This window comes from Chiloscyllium plagiosum, unplaced genomic scaffold (genome assembly GCF_037043375.1).
Source record: "Chiloscyllium plagiosum isolate Xiang-an unplaced genomic scaffold, Cpla_swu_hap1 HiC_scaffold_10, whole genome shotgun sequence".
Classification (NCBI taxonomy): Eukaryota; Metazoa; Chordata; class Chondrichthyes; order Orectolobiformes; family Hemiscylliidae; genus Chiloscyllium; species Chiloscyllium plagiosum.
Genome location: NW_028270148.1, coordinates 31112144 through 31138273, shown reverse-complemented (window position 1 = coordinate 31138273; position 26130 = coordinate 31112144). Strand labels below are relative to the sequence as shown.

At 39.0% G+C, this 26130-nt stretch overlaps 1 protein-coding gene across 8 annotated transcripts in view; it reads left to right on the top strand.

Annotated features, from left to right (window-relative positions):
- Positions 1-26130, top strand: part of LOC122552711 (CAP-Gly domain-containing linker protein 4-like) — a 433681-nt gene that overhangs the window by 245206 nt on the left and 162345 nt on the right. For 7 of the 8 annotated variants that reach the window (XM_043695605.2, XM_087991245.1, XM_087991244.1 and 4 more), the window contains one exon: positions 19574-24507. In XM_043695605.2, coding sequence (XP_043551540.2) covers positions 19574-19892 — 319 coding nt within the window. In that variant the 3' untranslated portion in view covers positions 19893-24507. Of the gene's footprint in view, positions 1-19573; positions 24508-26130 lie in introns of those variants that run through there. The other variant, XM_087991246.1, reaches the window with a different exon arrangement.

Sequence of the window (26130 nt, the reverse complement as noted above, 5' to 3'; positions counted from 1 at the left end):
AATGGTGTTATGGGTGGAAAGAAAGGGGTTTAGGTTAGTGGTTTAGATAGGGTTGACCATGAGAACCTTTTTCCACGTATGGAGTCAGCTATTACGAGGGGGCATAGCTTTAAATTAAGGGGTGGTAGGTATAGGACAGATGTTAGGGGTAGATTCTTTACTCAGCGAGTTGTGAGTTCATGGCATGCCCTGTTAGTAGCAGTGGTGGACTCTCCCTCTTTATGGGCATTTAAACGGGCATTGGATAGGCATATGGAGGATAGTGGGCTAGTGTAGGTTAGGTGGGCTTGGATCGGCGCTACATCGAGGGCCAAAGGGCCTGTACTGAGCTGTATTTTTCTATGTTCTAAAGTTGGGAAGGTAATTCAATGGTCCATGTTCACAGAATTTGCTGAGATTATTTTTATTCTGATCAGCATGTCACTTCTCAATCTTCCTTCTCCACATGCTGTAATTTGTTTGCAGGAGGCACAGGGTGATTGGTTCACATTATCAAAAGATCACTGGCTTATTAATTAAAACTCACAGATTACAAACTGCTGAAGAAAAGTGCCTTTCTGAAGGCTTACGATTTTCTTCTACAGAGAACTGAGGCATCTTCTAAGCCTGTGGAGATGAGATAGCTTCTCACCATCTAGTTCACAGGCCAATTTACCTGGAAGCCTTTCACCTAGTTGTTGAAGTCCTATAACGTTAATAACAGATAACTAGTTCACAGACCAATTTACTTGTTATTGGCTGAATTTCAATTTGTACAGAGGTTTTGACTCCAGATAATCTCTAAGCTATTTACTTATGCTTTAATCAGCAGCTATGTAAACAGCACTTATGATGAATATCACATTACTTGGTTTCAAAAAGTGCAGCAATTCCTCCACAATCCTTGTTCTTTAAAAATTATTAAAGATTATTCTTTTTCCATTTCATTCCACAATCAAATTAACAGAAAAATATAAAGACACAGCCTTTCCATTTGTTTAGATTAACGAAATTCATCATAGTTCCATGTGAGATGTGCTTCACTGCCACTCTCATATGGATATTTACTACTTATCTTTAAGTTCAACACAGCAGTCTGAAAAACAAGTGTGAGTGGGCTTGTGGGAATCCAAATAAAATTTATTTTCATCAGGTGTAATATAGAGGTGGTAGAGATCAGTTAACTTTGGCATATGTTGCCAAATTTCAATTCCAAATCAATGACAAATAAAATTAATCAGGCAGTATAAGAGGCAGTCAGTTTGCTAGTACACATTCTGGGCCTCCAATAAAGTTACATTTTACCCCCAAGTAAAAGTTGGGCAACTGTGGCTGCTGGATAGCTGAAATGAAAGCATAAAAGCCAAGAGATACTCAGAAGGTCTAGTAGCATCTGTGGAGAATGAAAAAGAGTTAGCAATGTGGATTCCAACTCAGAACATTAGTTGGAATCTTACATGGGCAAGAATGGCGTGCACTATGGCAGAAAATGCAGGATCGTGCAAGGAATCCAACAAGTCCTATCTTCAAGTCGGAACAACTCTCTGCATCTTTTAGTTAAGTCTGGGCATTGAAGGTGAGTTTCTTGCTAGATAGCAGCAGATTGCTTATTAATGCAGACTATTGTTTGTTAACAAGCTTATTAACTACACATCTTGCCTCATTAATATGCAACTTTCTATTATACTTGGAGCACTAGACACTGAGAACTCTCAACACTAAAGTCAGAATGGATACCATGTGACTGCAGTTCACTGCTTGCTCCTGTTGCAGATGGCTATTCCCTAAAGAGTCAACCCAAACCTGGCTGGAAGGAAAGTCATTGATAAAGCTGCTAAGATAGTTGGGCCTAGGATATTATCCTGAAGAACTCTTGCGGTTGCTATCAGTAACTGCAACCATCTTCCTTTGTGCTAGGTACAGACAGCAGAGAGATTTGCCTCTGATTTCCACTGCCATTAGTTTTGCTAGGGCTCTTTGATTTTACTCATTTAAATACTGCGTTGATGTCAAGGACAGTCACTATGTTCTCTCTGGAGCTCAGTTCTTTTTTTGATAAACTGGGAATTACGAATGATGTTGAGAATTTGGTGAAGATGTTGAAATGGTTCACTAGAGGGTATCAGAGATGAGAAAGTTCACAAGGACATTAAAACCAGATTATAATAATATTAGGCAGAGAGAGACTGAAGAAATTAGGATACTTTCTCCCTTCGCTCAAAGAAGATTAAATGGAGATTTGACTGAGAGTACCACATCATAAAAGGTTGATAGACTAAAGAAAGATAAACTAATTCCATGAGTAGAAGAATCACTAACCAGAAAGCACAGATTTCAGGTGGCTAGCAAAAGAACCAGAGATGACATGAGAACCTTTTCTAATTTATTATGAACTGGAATCTGCAGCCCAAAATGCTGTTGGAAGCAAATGTGGTGGAAGCTTTAGAAAGGCACCAAGGGAAAGAGAGGGAAAGGCAGAGAAAATGTAAAGAGTCAACATCGGGTGAATTGCTTCCTTCTGTGTTGTATGATTCTAATGAAACCAATAGGTTGGTCTTGCCCTTTCTCAGAAGTACAACAACAAGTTGTAATGCCTTTGAAGACCTTTTAAAAATATTTTCTTTCACTGTAGTTTTGCAGTAAGCAAGATAAATTTCATTAGTTCTTATTCTTGATGTCAATTGGAATTTTGCAGGTTATGTCAAAAGATGTGAAGTTCTTGAATTTATTGTTCAATTAATAGCAGAAATAATTCATTTATGTGAACTCTGTTTTATCATGGTTACAGTCAACTAAATCACTTTGAGAAATATTTCATCTTCAAAAGAAAACTTTTCAGTAAATAAATGGTTACTTCCTCAAGTAATGTCCTCAGTGCTGAATTTTAAAAATCCATCAGCCAACCTGAAAGATTATATCTCAGTCGATATGGGATTGCTTGGTTGATAATCCATCGAGGCAAACTTCCATACTGCCTATTTGGCAGCGGTCTGGATAAATTACATCCATAAATTTTCTCTTATGTGAAAGTATATCATCCTTTAAAAATCTATTTGATACTTTTTTCAGGAGATTGCTGTTATGTTTGTGGAGAAAATGAATAAAGGAGTAATTTCTTTGAGTTGTTAAATTGTATCTAGTAAATGAGAGCATGCAACCTGGAAGAGCACAAAATAAACCTCTGTAAAAGGGTTATAAAACAAGTCTTGCAGATTCATACTTACTTCAACGAAAAGTGGAATTTTATGCACTCAAAACAACTTCAGCTCTGTGGGCATAATTTAAGCCTAATTGGTGGGCTTCCAATATGTTGTTTTATTCAGTGCAACAATAGTCATGAAGCTTCTTCAAATATACCTTTCTAGGTTGTGATATTAAAGTTGTTAAATTCATAGCCAAATTTCTTGTCTTGTTGTTGACATAGATTTTCGTTTTGACTGTATTCAAGATGTTTTCCACATTCCATATTCAAGTATTGATGTCTAAAAGGTATTAATTTACTGGGTTTACGTAGTTTTTGTGACCCGTGAGCATTATAGTGTTATTTTTGTACCGTTTTTACAATTCTAGTTTTAATACATAGGAATTACTAGAGGGACCCTTCTTTGAAGTGGAGGATTTTGTGAATGGTTTCATCTGCGATTGGAATATCTCTACTACATAAAATTTGAATGATGTCTTTCTTTCTATTGAGGGGCAAGAAATGTTTATGAAAAACATGTCTTTTTGTAATAGGAAATGTACTGATGCAGCTTTGTGAAATAGGGTTTTTACTGATCCAATTAAAAAAAGAGTAATTAACTTCTTAAGCCAAAAATATATTTCTGCAACACATTTTGAGTGGTAATATAAAAGGACAGCTACAGGAAGCACGCAAATGCCCAGAAAATACCTGGTGCTATTCCTTCTTTTAATTCATCTTCAGTAAATTAACTTCGTTATGTTGTTAATTATGTGAGTGCAATATAGTTGGCTTTCCATTTTTTGGATCAAAATTTTGATAACTGAAGATGATTACTCATGAATAGTACACAAAGTAATTCTCATGCAATATGGACATCAAAATTGATTGTTACAGTTGAGATACATGTTCTAGTGTAATAAGTATCAAGATGTTCTCTGAAAGGTCGTGCATCTATGTTGTCCATTACAAAAGAACTCAAAATTATTGATTCTCCAAGGGAAAATAAAATGTTGTTCTTGTCCTTTGATAAACTGTGTTCACACATGAGGCTTTCTAAAAAACCAACGCTGACATGGAATGAACATTACCTGTGATTTAAAAGAAGTGCTAAAACTTACTAAAATATATCTGTAATCCAGGTCTTGTATTCAGCAGCAATCATCCTTAATGGATATCTGGGCTGTTTAAAACATTGTGGGGTCAGATTTCCAATAGGGTTATTCCAATCTCTTCCAATATCGCCACCAGAGAAATTCTGACATGCAATACCACAGAAAATATTTTGATTTCCTTTAATTTCCTTTCCCTAGTGGCGTTGAGGCAGTCGACAAGCTGCTTTTGCCGAGAAACATTTTATCCACCAATGTTCAGGTTTTTAGTACAATTGAGACAAGTATTTAAGACAGTGAAATTACAAAAAGAAGCAGACTTACATATGAATTCACTGCACAGCAATAATATATCAGCAAATACTTTCACAAAGAAGTAGATTTTCTTTAACATAATCTCTCTTAGCAAGGTGCTTCCGGCCAGCTGTGCACAATTTGGCATCTTATTATTGTTTGAAAATGGTGAAATATCAGACCATCCTGGCTAGTCAGAATGTAAATTGGAGGATGTGGGGTTGCATTGGTGTCGTTCAGCAGTTAGACTGTTCCTACAAACCAGAAGGGAAAACCTGAGAGTTAAGAATTTATAGAACAGTTCACAAAAAAGTCAAAAAGTGTGGCGCTGGAAAAGCACAGTGGGTCAGGTAGCATCAGAGGAGCAGGAGAATTCTCATCTCGGGCATTAGCCCTTCATCACACGCTAAAACTTTAAAATGTCTTTGGGGATCTATGGACATTACGAGATTCCAATATTCATAGATTCATGATATTCTTGATTCAAGTAGCTGGCCAGATGAAGGTGTCAAAGAACATGGAAACAGCAAAAAAACTATGTTGTGACCTCCTCAAAACCATTAGGCAAAGGAAATTAAAATGCTTTCTGTGATACTGCATGTCAAAATCGGATGGTGCTTCCTTTGTGGAGGTAAGAGTAAGATAAATTATATTGTTACAATCATAATAAATCTCCTGTTAGCGTTTAGTTTACTCAGTGAACCCTTCAACCAGTGTTGCCATGGATAGATGCATCTGCCACAGGTAGATTTGTGAGATGAGAGGATTTTTTCACTTTCTTTGATTCTCTCACCATCTGCTACAGGCCCATTCTGGTAGATCTGTCCTCTAGGATTCAGCCAGTTCACTCAGTAATGGTGCTTCTGAGCCACTTTTAATGATGAACATTTATGTGCCCTATGATACCACTTTCTGTGCACTTACTAGCTTCAATGCTTCATCTAAGTGGTGCTTAACATCTAAGGAGAAATGATGACCTTGTGATATTGTGAACAGACTATTAACCCAGAAAGCCAGATAATGTTCAGGGCACCCGCATTTGGATCCTGCCATGGTAGATGATGGAATTTGAATTCAATAAAAATCTGGAATTCAGGATCAGATGCTGACCATGAAACCATTGCTACTTGTCAGAAAAATCCATCTGGTTCACTAATGTCATTTAGGGAAGGAAACCACCAACCAGTGTGGCCTGTATGTGACTCCAGACCCAAAGCAATATAATTCATACTTAACTGTCCTCTGAGCAATTAGTGATGACTAACATCTCATAAATTAATTTAAATAATGGAATGTTACTGATCCATCAGTGAAAGAAGGCATAAATGGTGATGAACAGAAGGTTTCTCTGCTTATGGTTAATCAGATGCCAGAGAGCTCCCGAGGTCACTCTCAGCCAATTGTATGCCACCTGTATTACTGTCTCTGGTAGGTGTGATCTCTGGAGTGGTTCTGGGCGAGCCGGGGTGAGAAATGGCAAGGCATTAGAGGGGCACGGTGGCCCCATGATTAGCACTGCTGCCTCACAAGGACCTGGTTTTGATTCGAACCTCAGGCTCGAATCTGTGTGGAGTTTGCGCATTCTCCCCATATCTGTGTGGGTTTCCTCCGGATGCTCTGGTTTCCTCCTACAGTCCAAGGATGTGCAGTTTAGATGAATTGGCCATGCTAAATTGCCCATAGTGTTCAGAGAGTTGTAGGTTAGATGTGTTAGAGGAAATGTAGGGGTATGGGATGGGTAGGATACACTTTGGAGGGTTGATATGGACTTGTTGGGCCAAATGGCCTGTTTCCACATGGTAGGGATTCTACGAATTGTGATGGAGTATTCTATGGTATTATCAAAAAGTTTGAATGGTTTAGACTGTGTCTGGTGTTTGGTTGACTAAACTTGGAACAGCTCCCTCTGCTTCGCACATCCCCAGTTGTTACTGAGGAGGACTTTGCAGATTTGATTAGGCAAAGTGTGTCAATTGTGCATGCTTAGATTGTTGACAGGTAGACCATCCTAATTAATTCTGGTTCACATTTCCTGTAGTTTTTTGACAGAATGTGTGGCTTTCTATGCTTTTGGGAGGTCCGTTAAAAGTCAATCACATTGCTGTTGGTCTAGAATCTCATATAGCCAGATCAGGTAAGGATGGTGAATGTTTCGTTCTCTGATGGACATCAATTGACCAGGTGCATTTTTATGGCAATCCCTGATCTTGATTAATGAGAAGCACTTTTTATTCAATTTTATTTATTAGTTAAATTTATATCCCTCAGCTACCATTGTGGGACTCCAAATATGTTTTTATTATTAAAATTCATTAATATTTTTGCTCTATTCCATCATCCTTTCTCTTACATCTGCGAGCGTGATGCCTTGAATGTGGAATATTGATGAGACCTATTAAGGGCATTAGAGTGAGCCTTGGATGTTGCTACACATTCCGTTCTCTCTTTTAAGATGCTTTTTAAAATCTACTTTGTCAAAGCTTGTCATCTGTCCTAATGGTTCTTAATACTCACTATCATATTTGTCTCTTAATATCCCTATGAATTGCTTTGAGATGTTTTATAATGCTAAAGGTGCTAACAAATGTGAGTTCTTTAAATGGTGGCATAGATTCTGAATTTTCAGAAAGTGTTAGTGATGAATATTTGATGGTGGTCAAATGGTTGGCAATCTGACTCCATGCAGTGTCTAATGAGGCTTACACTGTCTGATATTTCATGGAAGCTTTTTTTTATGAGAGAAGTGCTGCCATCTCATAGATGAATGCTATTGATGCCCTGGTTTATTTTGTAAGTATTTTATTTTTTAGACAAAGCCAAATGGTAATGAAACTGCAGTATTATAATATTGGAGAAAATGAAAGGACCTTTAGGTGGTGCAATACCTCCAGCTGGGTGCGATTTGTTTTATTGGTTTTTAACAGCATGGAAGACTATGTTGTAGAAATGCCATCATTTTTGGTTGTGAAGCAAATAGCAGCTTTATTTCTATAGTCACTCATGAACAAATATTGATCTCATTACTCAGCACTACTTTACAAAACAGCAAGCCTGCTAATATTTATCAAAATTGATGACACAACTATACAAAGAGTCATAGAGATTTACAGCAAGGAAATAGTCCCTTTGGTTCAACTTATCCACGCCAACCAGATATCCTAACATAATTTGCCAGCACTTGGCCCATATCTCTCTAAATCTTTCCTGTTCATATACCCAAGCAGATGCTTTTTGAATGCTGTAATTGTATCAGCCTCCAACACTTCCTCTGGCAGCTCATTCCATACAGACCCCACCCTCGGCGTGAAAAAGTTGCCCCTTACGTCCCATTAAATTTTTCCCCTCTCACCTTAAACCTATGCCATCTAGTTGAGACTCTCCTACTCCAGGGAAAAGACCTTGTCTATTTATCCTATCCATGCCTCTCATGATTTTACAGACTTCTATAAGGTCACACCTCATTCTCCAATGCTCCAGAGAAAACAGCCTATTCTGCCTCTCCATATAGCTCAAATCTTCCAACCCTAGCGACATCCTTGTATATATTTTCTGAACCCTTTCAAATTTCACAACATCCTTCCGATAGAATTGTACGCAATATTCCAAAAGTGGCCTAACCAATGCCCTGTACAGCTGCAACATGACCTCCCAACTCCTGTACTCAATGCTCTCACCATTAAAAGAAAGCATACCAAACACCTTCTTCACTATCCCATCTACCTGCGACACCACTTTCAAGGAACTATGAGCCTGTACTCCAAGGTCTCTTTGTTCAGCAACACTCCCTAGGACAGTACCATTAAGTGTATAAGTCTTGCTCTGATTTGCTTTTCCAAAATGCAGCACCTTACATTTATCTAAATTAAACTCCATCTGCCACTCCTCAGCCCATTGGTCCATCTGATCAAGATCCCATTGTACTCTGAGGTAACCTTGTTCACTGTCCACTGTCCTCCAATTTTGGTGTCATCTGCAAACTTACTTACTGTACCTCTTATGTTCATATCCAAATCATTTATATAAATGACAAAAAGCAGTAGACCCAGCACTGATCCTTGTGGCACACCACTGGTCACAGGCCTCCAGTCTGAAAAAAAAACCTTCCACCACCATCCTCTGTCTTTTACCTTTGTGCCAGTTCTGTATCCAAAAGGCTCATTCTCCCTGTATTCCATGAGATCTAACCTTGCTATCCAGTCTAGCATGAGGAACCTTTTTAAATGCCTTATTGAAGTCCATATAGATCACGTCCAATGCCCTGCACTCATCAATCATCTTTGTTACTTCTTCAAAAAGCTCAATCAAGTTTGTAAGACATGATTTCCCACACACAAAGCCATGCTGACTATTCTGAATCAGTCCTTGCCTTTCCAAATATATATAAATCCTGCCCCTCAGGATTCCCTCTAACAGCTTGCCCACCACCAATGTCAGGCTAACCGGTCTATAGTTCCCTGGCTTTTCCTTACCACCTTTCTTAAATAGTGACACCATGTTAGTCAACCTCCAGTCTTCCAGCACCTCACCTGTGACTATAAATGATACAAATATCTCAGCAAGGAGCCCAGCAATCACTTCCCTAGCTTCCCACAGAGTTCTAGGATATCGTCATCAGGTCCTGGGGATTTGTCACTTTTATGTGCTTCAAGACATCCAGCACCTCCTCTGTAATATGGACATTTTTCAAGATATCACTATCTATTTCCCCACATTCTATATCTTCCATGTCCTTCTCCACAATAAACACTGTTGCAAAATACTTGTTTAGTATCTCCCCCATTTCCTGCAGCTCCACGCATAGGCCTCCTTGCTGATCTTTGAGGGGTCCTATTCTCTCTCTGGTTACCCTTTTGTCCTTAATGTATTTATAAAATCCCTTTGAATTCTCCTTAACCCTATTTGCCAAAGCTATCTCATGTCCCCTTTTTTCCCTCCTGATTTCACTCTTAACTATATTCCTATTACCTTTATACTCTAAGTATTCACTCGATCGCTCCTATAGTTTCCTGTACTCCTGGCATATATTTCCTTCTTTTTCTTAACCAAAACCTCAATTTCTCTTATCATTCAGCATTCCCTACACCTCCAAGCCTTTCCTTTCACCCTAACAGGAATACACTGTCTCTGGACTCTCGGTATCTCATTTCTGAAGGCTTCCCATTTTCCAACCGACCTGTTTACCTGCGAACATCTGCCCCCAATCAGCTTTTGAAAGCTCTTGCCTGATACCGTCAAAATTGGCCTTTCTCCAATTTAGAATTTTGACATTTAAGTCAATGTATCCTTTTCTATCACAATTTTAAAACAAATAGAATTATGGTCGCTGGCCCCAAAGTGCTCCCCCACTGACACCTCAGTCACTTGCCCTGCCCTATTTCCCAACAGTAGGTCAGGTTTGCACTTTCTGTCATAGATACAGTCACATACTAAATCAGAAAATTTTCTTGTACACACTTAACAAATTCCTGTCCATCTAAACCCTTAACACTATGGCAGTGTCAGTCTATATTTAGAAAGTTAAAATCCCCTATCTTAACCATCATATTATTCTTACAGAGTACTGAAATCTCCTTACAAATTTGTTTCTCAATTTCCCGCTGATTAGGGGGTCTGTAATACAATGCTAATGAGGTGATCATCCCTTTCTTGTTTCTCAGTTCCACCTGAATAACTTCCCTGGAATATCCTCTCCATGTACAGCTGTAATGCCACCCCTTATCAAAAACGCCACTCCCTTCCTCTCTTACACCCCTTTCTATCCTTCCTATAGCATTTGTATCCTGGAACATTAAGCTGTCAGTCCTGTCCATCCCTGAGCCACATTTCTGTAATTGCTATGATATCCCAGTCCCATGTTCCTAACCATGCCGAGTTCATCTGCCTCCCCCATTAAGCCTCTTACATTGAAATAAATGCAGTTTAATTTATCAGTCCTACCTTGTTCTCTGCTTTGTTCCTGCCTGCCCTGACTGTTTGACTTGCTCCTTTTTCTCAACTGTACCAGTCTCAGATTGATCTCCTTCCTCGCTGGGTTCCAGGCCCCCACCTTACAAATTTAAATCCTCCCGAGCAGCTCTAGCAAATCTCCCTGCTAGTATCTTAGTCCCCTTCTAATTCAGGTGTAATCTTTCCTTCTTGTACAGGTCACCTCTACCCCAGAAGAGATTCCAATGATCCAAAAATGTGAACCTTTCTCCCCTGCACCAGCTCCTCATCCACATATTCATTTGCTTTATCTTCTTATACCTACCCTCACTAGCTTGTAGCACCTGGAGAAATCCAGATATTACAACCCTCTAGGACCTCTTTTTTAAAATCCTGCCACCGTGGGCGGCACGGTGGCACAATGATTAGCACTGCTGCCTCACAGTGCCAGAGACCCGGGTTCAATTCCTGCCTCAGGCAACTGTCTGTGTGGACATTCTCCCCATGTCTGCGTGGGTATCCTCCAGGTGCTCAGGTTTCCTCCCACAGTCTAAAAATGTGCAGGTTGGGTGAACTGGCCATGCTAAATTGCCTGTAGTGTTAGGTGAAGGAGTAAATGTAGGGGAATGGATCTGGGTGGGTTGCTCTTCAGAGGGTCGGTGTGGAGTTGTTGGGCCGAAGGGCATGTTTCCACACTGTAAGAAACCTAAATCTTTCTATATTCTCCCTTCAGAATCTCATCCTTTTCCCTTCCTATGTCATTAGTTCCAATGTATACAATGATTTCCTGCTGGTCCCACTCTCCTTTTGAGAACACTCTGCACCCTTGATCTTGGCACCAAGAAGGAAACACACCATTCTGATTTTTCGCTGCTAGCCACAGAAACGTCTGTGCTTCTGAGAGTCCCCTATCACAATCGATTGCTTAGAACCTGATGTACCCCTCATTACATTAGAGCCTGGCTTGATACTAGAAACTTGGGTGTTCATGCTACATTCCCCTGAGAGTCCATCACCCTCTACATTTTCCAAAACAGGATACCTGTTTGAGATGGGGATAGCCACAGGAGACTCCTGCACTACCCACCTACCCCTCCTACCTTGCCTGGAGTTAACCCTGACTGTATCTGCAGCTTTTTTCCCTACTTATAACTGTCATCCATCACACCCCATAGCTCTCATAAATTCCTCCTTGCCTCTGACTGCCACTTCAACCGATCCGTGCGATCTGATAGGATTCACAACCAAAGACACTTTCTACAGAGATAATCATCAGTAACATGGAAAATCTCCCTAAACTCCCACATCCACAGGAAGAGCTTATCACTCTACTAAAGGCCATCTTTGCTCCTTCACAATCTACAGAATCAGAAAATAGCACCGTATTATTGCTCTAAAAAAACAGTGCTCCTGGCTAACGTAGTACTTATAGTTTATATTTTGAAAATTTAATCAAGAGACAGATCTCAATAAAACATATAATCAAGAAAGAACCCACCCTACTCACTACTGTAGACTTACAACAAGGTTACATGTAAAAGCTATGCAATTATCTGTTCCTGTGCTGTGAGTTCTCCTATACAGGTTCCTCCAAGGTCAGCTGTGAATTTTACTGTTTTTTAAATTTTCCTAGATGCACTCCAATGTGCAGAGATACATGACCTCAAATAGCAAAGGCAGTAATATACATGTGGAACTGCACAATCCAAAGTTGTTACAATACCAACTGTTAGCAAAAATAATAATAAAAATTGTACCAAAAATTAATTGGAGTCATTTATGAAGCAATAAATGTGGACTATTCTACTAAAGCTCCTTCTCGACCTCATTTACTTTACAACACTGCCAGTAAACTTTAAAACTGCCATTTGTAAAAACTCCACAACGTGACTATTAAATTGTCATCTCAACCTGCATTATTTTAACAATTTCAGGATCCTTTAATAAGTATAATTAAAAAGTACAACTGTTCATAATGCCTTAGTTCCCTGACATTTTACTTTTTTTGGTGTGCCTCTGAAACCAAAAAAGACAGGAAGCAACATGAAGCTAGTTATAGGGTACATTTAATAATATATTTTACTGGAGCTATCTAATGCAAACCCTGCTAGTGGAAAGAATGACATTTGAGAAATGAATTTGAAACCTGGAAACCTTGGCTGCAAAACTGGGTTCATTCCACCCATACTGCTCAACACCCCAGCATAGCTAGTGTCAAATATCATTTTGGTGATTTTTGTAATTACTTTGATATTAGGAATGTGTGCCAGAGATTTGTAGAATAGAAAGATTGTGGTGTCAGCATGTATTGCAACTTTGTTCCCAACTTTGCCAGTTTTTCTCTTCACCAGCACTGGATGGCCAAGGTGGATAATTTCAGAATACAGCAAAAAGGTTGAGTATCAACCTGCAAAACCTTCAGCCAATGACAGGTGGTAAGAACAGAAGTGATTCCTGCTGAACCATGTGATGTAAAGAAATTTGAACCTGGACCATCACTATCAGTCTGCAGGCTACAATTTGCATGTCAAAGTTATGTTGTACTCCTTGAGAGGCTGGTTGCCTTGGGTGGCTGGTGTAGATTAGACTGAACTGCAGTATGTTCCACCTGCAGTGATTTTGGGACGCACATCATTGGCCTCCCTGTGTTACTGTCATGGTGCTGTGTATTTGTTCTGATTTTGGGCATAGAACTTGAGAAGAAGATTTATAGAAAGTCCACAGCACAGAACAAGACTTGTTGGCATACTGAGCCTGTGTTTATCATCAGGATATAAATTTAGGTACCCTCCCATTCCCCTACTCTTTTTCTGTAGTCCTGCAAAGCTTTCCTAGTCAGGTGCTTATTTAATTCCCTTTTGAAGGCATTGTTTTGACATCAAGGCTTCTGGTCAGATCTTTTTCTCAAAATCCAGGATGCTATAATTGTACTCATCTTTGGGGTACAGAGTAAGAGGGAGCTGGAGCAGATATGGGGAGGAGGATTATGGAGAGAAAGCCTCTCAGCAGAAGATCTTATCTGCCTAGGACCTTCCAGGAACATTGCTTTTACTTTCTCCTCAGCCAGGAGCACTATGCACATTACCTGTACTTTCTGAAAACGTTGCTGTCAAAACTCTGCCATTCCTTGTATCCAAATCTACAATCTCAGAGTAGGACAAGAATGGTGCAACCAATAGCTCAACAATAGTCCTGACTTTCTTCATGCTGGCATCCATCCAAGCTGGAGCAGAGTTCACCATCCATCCTGCATAAAGGATGTGACAGATAGGTACTCGTTGTGCTCTCTCTGACTTGTGAAGCAGGTGAAACATGTACATGGCTTTGTTACAGTGGAAATCCCCAGGGTAAGACCAATTGCACAGAAGTAGTTTTGCAGGCACTTTATCTAACTGCTTACAAAAGTTACCAGTTGCTGAATGTGCAATAATGTACAACCAGGCTCAGCACATTATGCGGTTGAATGCCTGCCATCCTGATAGCAATCATGTTACTTTTATTCTACATCCAAGCTGTTCCTTCAGGATTTTGATCAGCACATCAAAATAGAGTCCTTCTGAACTTAATATTGTGTTCAACATTTGTAGTGCTTAAGGTCGTGTTCTTACCTTAAACCCCACACGCCAGGCCTTGTTATCACAGACCTGCTGAATTTTCCAGCAATTTCTGTTTTTGCTTTTGTTTCAAAACAGAGGGTGTCTGTTGGGTTACCATGGCTACATGCCTAATAAAAGCAAAGTACTGCAAATGCTGGAGATCGGATACAACAGAAAGTGCTGGAGAAACTCAAAGGACAGGTGGAATGTATTGAAATTAGAGTACACTGGCAATGAAATGAGTTTCATACCGCCAGCAAGATGGAAACCTTTGATTATATAGGGTTGCCTGAAATGTTTTCCACTCCTAACTGAATGGAATTCAGACTGCAAAATTCAACAGAGTTTCTGAGGAAACACAAAAGACGAAATAGCAAATGAGCAGTATACATCAGTTGAGCTCATTGATGAATTCTCAACTGATTGTAGTTGAGACTCCAAAACAGCTTGATGAAATCGATGACAGACTAGCTGCTAATTCAAGCAGAACATTTTTGTTCTTACCGTTTCTCAGGAAGAATCGTCAGTGGCAGAGATTATACCAAGCAAAAAAAAGTCCTCAAGTAACACAGCTGAAGAAGTGAACACGTTAGTTTTACCAATAATCCATAACTGTGGTTGAATTAAAACAACCAACTTCATGAACAAGTTGAAGAGTCTACACACTTCAACAACTCTTCAATGCAGATTTGTCAGTAGTTTGAGAATACAAATCTGTTCATACAGATTATACAGATTATCTGTTCATGCGGGTGGCACAGTGGCTCAGTGGTTAACACTGCTGCCTCACAGCGCCAGTGACCTGGGTTCGATTCCAGCCTCGGTCGACTGTGTGGAGTTTGCACATTCTCCCGGTGTCTGCTGGGTTTTCTCTGGGTGCTCCGGTTTCCTCCCACAGTCCAAAGATGTGCAGGTTAGGTAAATTCATCACGATAAATTGCCCATACTGTTAGGTGCATTAGTTAGGGGTAACTATAAGGTAGGAGAATGGGTCTGGATGAGTTACTCTTCAGAGGGTTGGTTTGGACTTGTTGGACCAAAGGGCCTGTTTCCATACTGTAGGGAATTGAATCTAACCTAAGTATTAATGATTTAATGTGCACAATTCTATGACACCCATCACTGAGATATGAAGACCATTTAATCATGGATTTAGAACACAATCAAGAAGAAATTAATTTGCCCAGAGATTCAGGATACTGGCAAAAGGAAACTGCCTTATTTAGAAATACAGGATGATGCAAGGAAGAAACTGCTCTGTTCACAGTTCCAGGATACTACAAAAAGAAAGTACCTGTTTCAGCAGGTCAGGTGTCCTCTGTGAAGGAAATTCCTAAGAATAAAGCCCTTCCCACTCATTCAATGGAATAATCGCTTGTTTCAACAGGAAGACTGTCCTTAGTGAAAGAAAACCCAGAAGTAGAAGGTGCTCCAGTTTAAATGCACTTACAGAACTCACGCTATCAAGAACCGAATCAAGGTTAACAGTTTCCAATCCAGACAGCAACTAATTTTCCAAGTCCAAAGAGAGCATGTTCTAGAGAATAGCAAAAGCCCTAGACAAACTAATTTGTGGTCAGAGGCTTGTATTATGTTAATAATGGGGAACAAACTGGTTGTGAGCTGTTGTACACGGTGTCCCCAATTTACAAACAACTGACTTACAAACATTCATACTCATGAACATGGTCCCATACAGGGTGTAAGTTTAAAGACCTGACACACAAACACTTCCTTTACTTATGAACAACTACTCCAGATTGTCCTGCATTATGCTTCAACTTGCATATAAACTGACTTGCAAATGGGTTCCATTCCAGTACCCATTTGCAACCTGGGGACTGCCTGCATAAGGTGTAACAGTTTGAAAGGGTTCATACAGAGAACTGTATTAAGCACTGTCCAAAATGTTGATGTGACATGCAGTTAGGCAGAGGAACTGGTTTGGAGCTCAAAAGATTAAGGCCTAACATTGAGGTCTTCCTCAGTCTCAATAAAAATGTCTATCATACTTGTTCAACTTTATCTTTTTTGCTATCGTACAATAAACTACATCTTACTTAATACAAGAACCACTTCTGATTAGACAACTAGATGGGTTTTCTCTACCACACTAAACCAACCAGACTATCCCTACCAGAAAAGGGGATGGTGTCAGCTAAGACTCTGCTAAGGCATGCTGCCATTGAGCTGACATCTGGCTTCATGCTGTTAACATTTAAGTGAGCATTCAGCATGAAATGCTAGCTGCATTGCTATTTTCACATACGGCTTCATTGCTTGTGGTGATTCTAAGACCAGTTTTGCGGTCCCAATTTATGCCCCCTTGATTTTGAGCTGGGCTAGTTGGATTAATAGAGATTTTAATTTTCAATTAAAAGGTTTTGAGAAAGAAATGTCAATGTGTGATGCATGGTGCATAATTTATGTAGAGAGTCACAGAGTCCTATAGCACGGAAACAGAACCTTCGGTTCAACCAGTCCATGCTGAACATAATCCCAAACTAAACAAGGTCCACTTGCTTGCTCCTGGCTCATATCCTTCAAAACCTTTTCTATTCATGTACTTATCCAAATGTCTTTTAAACATGGTAATTATACCCACATCCACCAGTTCCTCAGGACATTAATTCCACACATGATAATTGCCCCATATTTATTTTTAAATTCTTTCTCCTCTCACCTAGGATATGTACCCCTTGGTAATGAAATCACCCATCCTGGATAAAAGACAACTATCAAACACTCAATCTATATCCCGAATTATTTTATAAACTTCTATAAGGCTGCCTCTCAATCTCCTATGCACCAGTGAAAAAAGTCCCAACCTATCCAGCCTCTTTTTATAACTCAAACCTTCCATACCTGGCAACATCCTTGTAAATCTCTTTTGAGCCCTCTGCAGCTTAATAATATCCTTCCTATAACTGGGCAACTAGAACTGGACACAGTATTCCAGAAAAGGCCTCACCAATGCCCCACACAACAGAACTTGACTTCCCAACTCCTATACTCAAAGGACTGAGCAACAAGTACAAGTATACCAAATGCCTTTTTAATCACCCTGTCTATTTGTGACGCAAACTTCAAAGAATTGTGTACCTAAACCCCTAGGTTCCTCCGTTCTACAACACTACCCAGGGCCCTAGCATTAAATGTATAAGCCCTACCCTTATTTGTTGTACCAAAATACAATACCTCACATTTATCCATTTTGAACTCCACCTTTCGTTTTTCAGCACATTGACCCATTTGATCAAGATCTCTTTGTAATCTTAGAAAACCATCTTCACGATCTACTTCACTAATCCACCAATTTTGGTGTTGTCTGCAAACTTACTAACCATGTCTTCTGTGTGATTTTTAATTAAAGTTGTTTAATATATCATTACAACTCCATGATACGGTAACCCTTCTGCTATAAATTCTGTATCTGTATGGTCATGTTCCGCAACTATCTAATGAAGAGGTAGCATCTCAAGCCAGTGCTTCCAAATAAACCTGTTGGACTATAACCTATAACTTTGTCCATCCCAGTCCAAAGCTGGCACCTCCAAATCATTTTATATTCTCATCCAAATCATTTATATAAATGACAAACAAAAGAGGACCCAGAACTGATTGCCTTGGAACACCGCTGGTGACAGGTCTCCAGTCTGAAAAGCAACCCTCCACCACCACTCTGTCTCCTACTGTTAAGCCAAATATGTATCTAATTGGCAAGCTCACTCTCAATCTCATGTGACCTAACTTTACTAATTAGTCTACCGTCTGGAACCTTGTTGAAGGCTTTATTAAAGTCCAAGTAAACAATCTCTCCTGCTGTGACCTCATCAATCATTTTGGTAACTCCCTCAAAAACCTCAATCAGGTTTGTGAGACATTATTTTCCTTGCACAAAACCATGCTGACTATCCCTAATCAATATGTATGAATATAATTTATTTTAGAGTTTTTGGAGTTTAAACTACTGACAGTTAAGTTTGGTCTGTGTCTCTGAAGGATTTTAATGATTAACTTGTAAGTATTTTTGTATTCATTGTGACTTCTTTTAAACAACAGTATGAAAGAAATTATTCTTGTATGCTAATGGGTATTTGTTAAATTTGAGACATTTTACAAGTGAACAAAATAAGCAGCATGGTGTATTATACTTTAGTTAAAATGTTCTGAAATTGCTTTTTTTTGGTTTAATGAAAACACCTGGAGATTGAAAAAAGCCCATTTGGTTGCAGTTTTGCAGAAGTCTTAGCCGAAGCTAGGTGTATAATACATTTGCTCCTTAGGAAAGGAGACAGTTTAGAACTACTATGAAATAGGTTACCTACGTGTAAGAAATTTAGTTTGAAATATCCAGACCAGAAATGATTGGCTAAAAGCTGGAAGTGTTATTTGAAGCTGAGAAAGTCTAAGCTCAGCTCTATGAAGACTCAAAGAACAGACTGTCAGATTCTGAAGACTGAGAATTGAAACCACAGTTGAAGTAAGTCCTATAGATGTGATAGAGAAGGGAATTCTGTCTGGTGCAAGTACTGTAAAGTAGTACTGTTGGGTTTAATGGAATATATTTTAACCATCATTTTCAAAATCTTTAAACATTAAGTTAAATAGTTTGGTGTCTTCTGTTGTTTTCTTCAATTCCTTTGTGTAATAAACTTCAGTTTTATTGTTAAAACCAATGTTTGCTTGTGTTTCAGTGAAAGATCACCCCATTAAAAACAAATAATACATAAAAAACACAAATATGATCCATCAAACCAGATTTCAGTGTGAAAATGTAAGGTAAAGTACAGTTTGAGTTCACAAGTCTCCCCAAAGTACTTCTCTCATCCTGATCATGCTTTACAGAAAGGCAGACTCCAAGTTGTCTCCCAGGAGGAGAGAGTCACCTCACTAGATTTACCATATTGCAGAGTTGTTGGTTGTGTTGCAGCATTTATAACTATCTAGAGAGTAATTCTTTAACCCACTCTGCAAACCAAACCTGGAGGAACTTGGAGAAAAGAAATGAGATTTTTTTTTCTTCAAAACCTTTTTAATGAATTTCTGCTGGTCATGAAATTTGCTTCAACCTGAAGATTTTTGTGTTATAGACAAATAAATTGAGTACAACCAAAAGCAATTAATCATTAAAATTTTAAATAGTTTTAAAAGTATTTTTTAGAACATAGAACAGTACAGTACAGCACAGGCCCTTCAGCCCTTGATGTTGCGCTGACATTTTATCTTTTTATTTTTATTTTCCAGCAGATTTGGTTGAACTTAAATGAAATAGAGTCAGTGTGTGCATAGGCAGGAACTTCCTTCAATCATTATACCTTACAATTCATATTGTAAGGGTGTGATTTTGTATGAATCAAAACAGCTAAAAAGCTGAGAAATAAATAAGAAAACTCTGGAAATGTTGATTAATTAATGGGTAAAATTTTTTGGATACAGATATTTTATCAGAATTTTCTTCTCTCAATAATATTTCTTGTTTCCAGGCCAAAAAATGCAATCATGCGACGAAGCTGGAGCAGCACAAGTACAACTGAAGGAAGCGTAAAGTTACAGGAAGGCTCACAGGTACTACTGAGCAGTTCAAGTGAGATGGCAACCATTAAATACATTGGACCCACTGACTTTGCACCTGGCATATGGCTTGGACTAGAACTGCGCTCACCAAAAGGCAAAAATGATGGTTCTGTGGGGGAGAAACGTTATTTTAGTTGCAAACCAAATTATGGAGTTCTGGTACGCCCAAGCCGTGTCACATACCGAGGGATTAATGGCACCAAACTAGTGGATGACATTTGTGGATAAAAGATTTGTTTGCAGTAAGGTTAGGGGAAACTTAATCATACAGAATTTAACATATGCACGTAAGCTATGAATTTCGTCCATGGTGACATCCAAATACGTGCATACATGTAATTGTGGACGTAAATCACATGTGTAACTACAATATGCAGGAGTCAACTTAATATCTTACATTTTTCCATCAAAACAGATTTTCAGACACCGTATGAAACAAAGTGATTTTTGTTTTTTTCTAATTGTTAATATTTAGTGTTTTAGAATCTTTTCTGTTTCCTTTAATGTGGCATTGAAGCCTCGAAAAAGCTGAACTCCATTACACAGTGGCAACATAAACAAGGCTGTCATCTCTTCATCATTTGAGATGAATCTCACACAGTTTATTCTAAAAAAGTTATCTATTTCAAATAGCTCATTTCTAAAAATATATACAATTTCATAAGTTGAAATAGGTTTTCAATCCGTCCCACTCATTTTGATCATAAATCTCACTTATATTTCCTTGAAGGTGACTGCTCTGTCGGAAGACATTTTCAAGTATTATACTGCAACTGAGTGTTTATAAATACCAGGAAAGACTGATAAAAGGGGGGATTTTTTCTGTACAAAATAGAGGACTGAGGGTTGGCCTAATAAGGATTTTTGAAGTTACTCAATTATTATATAGGGTAGACATGGAGAAGACATTGCCACCTTTGGGGGAATTGAGAGTGTGGTGCTGGAAAAGCACAGCAGGTCAGACAGCTTCCAAGGAATAGGTGAATCGACGTTTCAGGCATAAGCCCTTCCAGATGCTGCCTGACCTGCTGTGCTTTTCTAGCACCACACTTTCAACTCTGACCTCCAGCATCTGCAGTCCTCACTTTCAGCTTTGGGGGAGTTCAAAACTAGCAGATCGTAAATATAAAATAGCCATAAGTTCAGTCAGGAGTTCAGATAAAAAAAAACTTCTTTATTCAAAGAGAATTTTAAAAATGAAGCTTACCACTGCATGAACTTGTTGAGGTAACTCAAAGATGCATTTAAGGGACAGGTAATTAAGTACATGAGGGAGAAATAAATAGAAAGATATATTGATATGAAGCAGAGTGGGTAAAGCCTTGTGTTGACTACACAGGGCAAATGGCCTGTTTTGTGCTTTGCTTCCTGTGTGAATTTACGCATTTATAATAATAGGTTTTGGCACTGGAAATAATATTGATCATTCAACCCCTCAAGCATGCTTCTATGAGATCATAGCTCATCTGTACCTCAATTCCATTGACCAGCTTCGTTTCACATCTCTTGATTCCCATAGCAATCAAAAAGCTGTCAATATTTTTAAGTGACCCTTATTTTAGGGAGCGGTTCTACGTTTCTGCAAACCTTCATTTAAGCAGGTGCTTCCTGATCTCACTGCTAAATGGTGCAGTTCTAATTATAAGATGATATCTCTTTGTTGTGGATTCCCCTATCTAATTAAATAATAAGATAGATTTAATATTCCTCCCTGCGTCATTTCAAAATGGAAGTGTACATTAAACCCAGTGGGTGACCTCCCTGCCACTTACTCACCTGATTCTATACCTGCCAGGAATTCACCAGAGGCAGGATTGATGTCAGGTGGCCTGGCAGCTCGTGAGCCAATTGAGGCCCTTGAAAGGGCCATTACTTCAAGAGTATTATCCCATTACACCAGGGATTAACCATATGATGGAGGAGGCCCCTATCAATTGGTAGCTAGCAGATTTCCCTTCATGGGCAGATGGTTGGCAGGGATGTCCTTCTTTAATGGCCACAAGATCTCTTTGGAAGATTCCCTGCACAACGTCATGTCCACTTCAGGTTCACCTTTCCCCATGGTCTCTTGAATTCAGCTCCCAACAACTTCTCTCAAGGTAAGTCCTCTCCTTGGTGCCAGAAGTTCCAATTCATTGTCGTATGTTTCCAGAAGCCCTGAGTCCAGGACTGACTGTAGCGACAATGGTGCTACCATCATTTGAGAGATGATTGGTTATTAATTGGCTGTTAAATCCTGCAGAGCAACAGTTCTCCCTGTGACTTTCTTTGCTGATGAGGCTGGGACTATGGCACCTCATAACTCAGCCCAGTTTTTCTGAGCCTACACTGTTGAATTGTAAAGACTCCAGATTGCCTATGAAAATTCAATCACAGGAACCCATGGTAACCAAGGCAAGTTGGCAAACTGGATCCAAAATTGACTTACAAATAGGAGGCAGAGGTAGAGGGTTATTTTTGTAATTGGAAGCCTGTGACTGGCAGTGTAACACAGGATTGTTGCTGGGATCCTTATTGTTTGTTGTGTGCATTAATGACTTGGATGTGAATGCAGAAAGTATTATTCGTAAGTTCGCAGATGACAAGAAAATTAGAGGTGTTGTTGATAGGGATCAGGTTTATCTCAGGCTATAGTCTGATACTGATCAGCTGGTAAATTGGGTAGAAAAATGACAGGTGGAATTTAATCCCGATAAGTGTGAGGTAATGCATCTTGGGAGGTCCAATAAGGGAAGATGGACACAATGAATGGTAGGCCCGTAGGAAGTACTGAGGAAGAAAGGGACCTTGGTGTGAAAGTCCATAGATCCCTGAAGGTGTCAGGACAGGTAAACTGGGTGGTGAAGAAAGCATACAGGATGCTTGTCTTCATTAACTAAAGTGTAGAATATAGGAGCAAGGAAAACATGTTAAAACTTTACAAAACATTGGTTAGGGCACAAATGGAATATTGTGTGCAATTCTGGTTGCCACACTATCAGAAGGACACAATTGCACAGCTATGAAGAGAGACTAGATAGACTGGGTTTATTTTCCTTGGAGCAGAGGAGGCTGAGGGGAGTCTGCTGAGATATTCAAAATTATGAGAGGCATAGACAGAGTTAATCATGGAAATCTCTTCCCCAGGACAGATGTGTCTAAGGCTTGAGGGCATAAGTTTAAGGTGAGGAACAAGTGTCTTATAGGAGATCTGAGAGAGATTACAGAGTGCTTCATATAGAGAACAGTGAAGGCAGATACTTTCACAATATTAAAGACGCATCTGGATGAGTACTTAAAATACCGGGGCATTGTAGGCTATGGACCAAGTGTAGATAAACGGGATTAATGTAGTTTGGTGGTTGGAAGAGACAAGGTGGGCCGCAGGGCCTGTTTCTATGTTGTGTGACTCTATGACTGTATGAGGAATTGAGTATAGAAGCAAAGAGGTTCTTCTGCAGCTGTACAGGGCCCTGGTGAGACCGCACCTGGAATATTGTGTGCAGTTTTGGTCTCAAAATTTGAAGAAAGACATTCTGGCTATTGAGGGAGTGCAGTGTAGGTTCACGAGGTCAATTCCAAGAATGGCGGGACTATCTTATGTTGAAAGATTGGAGTGACTGGTCTTGTATACCCTTGAGTTTAGAAGGCTGAGCGGGGATCTGATTGAGACATATAAGATTATTAAAGGATTGGACACTCTGGAGGCAGGAAGCATGTTTCCACTGATGGGTGAGTCCCGAACCAGAGGACACAGTTTAAAAATAAGGGGTCAGCCATTTACAACAGAGTTGAGGAGAAACTTCTTCACCCAGAGAATGGTGGGTGTGTGGAATGCTCTGCCCCAAAAGGCTGTGGAGGCCAAGTCTCTGGATACTTTCAAGAAAGAGTTGGATAGAGCTCTTAAGGATAGTGGAATCAAGGGTTATGGGGATAAGGCAGGAACAGGATACTGATTGAGGATGATCAGCCATGATCATAATGAATGGTAGTGCTGGCTCGAAGGGCAGAATGGCCTACTCCTGCATCTATTGTCTATTGACTGAATCCAAGATAGTACAAGTTAAACAAAGGGAACCAGTCCTCATAATTTAACTATTTAATGTATGATACGAATGTGGTGAATCTATTGTGTTTTATGATCTAAGTATAAATTACATTAAAAATGGAAAAGCTTTTCCATCTTTAATGTTTGATAGGGAGAAACTGTGAAAGGGTTGAGTAAGAGAGGCCACAGATTTAAAGCGATTAGCAAAAGACACCAAGGTACTATGAGAAAAAAATGTTTTATGCAGCAATGTAGTTTAAGGTCTGGAATGCACTGCCTAAGATTGGTCTGCAGGTAGATTTAGCTGAAGCATCCAGAAAGGAATTAGAATGTCATCTGAAATGGAAGAAATTGCAGGCTTCCAGGGAGAAGTCAGGAAAATGGAACTAAGTGAGCTTTTCACCCAAGAGCTGGTGAGGTTTGGTGGCTGCCTTTTCTGAGATTCTTAACATTGTGTGCCTAAGATACATGAATAAATGTATACCACAAATACAAGGTTAAATCAATTGAGGTTTAAATTTGAAAACAAAGAAAAACCAAAGTCACCATAGGGCTGCTCACCCATTAGAGTGAGCCAACAAGTGGTGGTTTAACTTGAGGGCCATCACAGACAAGGGGAGGAGTTGAGAAGAGAGTGCTTGGTATCCTTCACCATTGAATCCACATTGTGGGCACCACTCTACGTTACAGATCAGTTGTCCGGCTGCCTGAGCTAGCCAACCCCCATAATGGAAAGAAAAATACTCATGTGGATTTAGTGTTTCTCATAGCCTAAATGGGGGCTTATCATCATTTTTACTGATTTATGTAATTTTACATCCACATTAGGTTTGACCAATTCAAATTTGGACATGATCTAACATGAACTAAATAGTTGCATTTTGAAGCATTATTTGTGTGGAATTTTTATGTTGTGCTCACATTGGAAACTCCAGGCATATGTAGCTCACATAAAAATGAAAAAAAGGTCAGAATGAAAAATAGTGAAAGGTTTTACAATGCTGATGATATGAATCATGATTTGGAGATGCCGGTGTTGGACTGGGGTGTACAAAGTTAAAAATCACACAACACCAGGTTATAGTCCAACAGGTTTAATTGGAAGCACACCAGCTTTCGGAGCGACGCTCCTTCATCAGGTGACTATCACCTGATGAAAGAGCATCGCTCCGAAAGCTAGTGTGCTTCCAATTAAACCTATTGGACTATAACCTGGTGTCGTGTGATTTTTAACTTTGATGATATGAATGAATATGATTAGTAATTATTCACAAACATACACATAATCGACATAATCCATTCCACTTTGGTGAAGGTAACAGTCTTGATTTTACCTTATTCTGAAAGACAACAGTACCAGCTTTACATGAAACATATTTGTACAATAAATTAGTAATTTTTTGTATTTGATAACTAATTATGTGAAAGTGCCATTGACCATAGTGTATGTGAAAGTATTATAAAGCACAAACAAAATGTTGTTTTCTGGTTAGGTTTGACAAGATACATTTTGTTCCTTAAGCACTTTCAATCATTTGGTGAATATGAATACACATAAAACTTTTCTTCCTTTCTTACTGCTGACTTACAGCTATACTAGTCTTTCAAAACAAGTGCATTTATATGGCCTTTTCAAGGTCAACTAGGTATGGGCAATAAATGCTGGCCTAGCCAGCGAAGTCCACATTCCCATAAGTGAATAACAAAAAGGCAAATCTAAGCACATTTGTTTTCACAACCACACCTCCTTCCAAAAAAATCCACCATTGTAAAAGTCATTGTCAGGAGAAGCAGTTCAAGTTCAGTGTAGAGTGAGACAAAATGTCATGCACTTTGTAAGTTTTTTACTGTGATCTATATATATATAATATATATATATAATATATATATATAATATATATTATGTATGCATATATAATATATGTCTATATATATTTAGATTGTTTTACAGAGAGAAGCTTGTTATTTTTAAATAGAGATGTTAAAGTATGTTGTGGTTTATTGTGCTGCTATATTTCATAGCACAAGCTTTGTTTCTTAATGGAAAGGTTTAAAAAAAAGTAAAGTATTTATGATGAGTAAAAACCCTTTTATCTATTTATTCCTATTAAATCAGCAGCATAAGAAATTGGGAAACACTCCAGTTGGCTAGACAGCTTCTGTGGAGAGAGAAACAGTTAATGATTGAGGCTACTTTATTTTCCTAATCATCCTGTTCATAGATGTTATTACATACCTTAGGAGCATATGTGACGTAAAACTGGGTCTCCTGGCTCAGAGGGAGAGACACGACTGCTGTACCACAAGATCCCTTCGAGACCGAGGCTAATAATGTTCCATTGACAATTGTTGTAACCTGATCTAAATTAGCAATATCACTTTCTGTAAATGCTAAAGAGTTAAAGTCATTAACCCAATTATTGGGTGAGAAGAAATTGT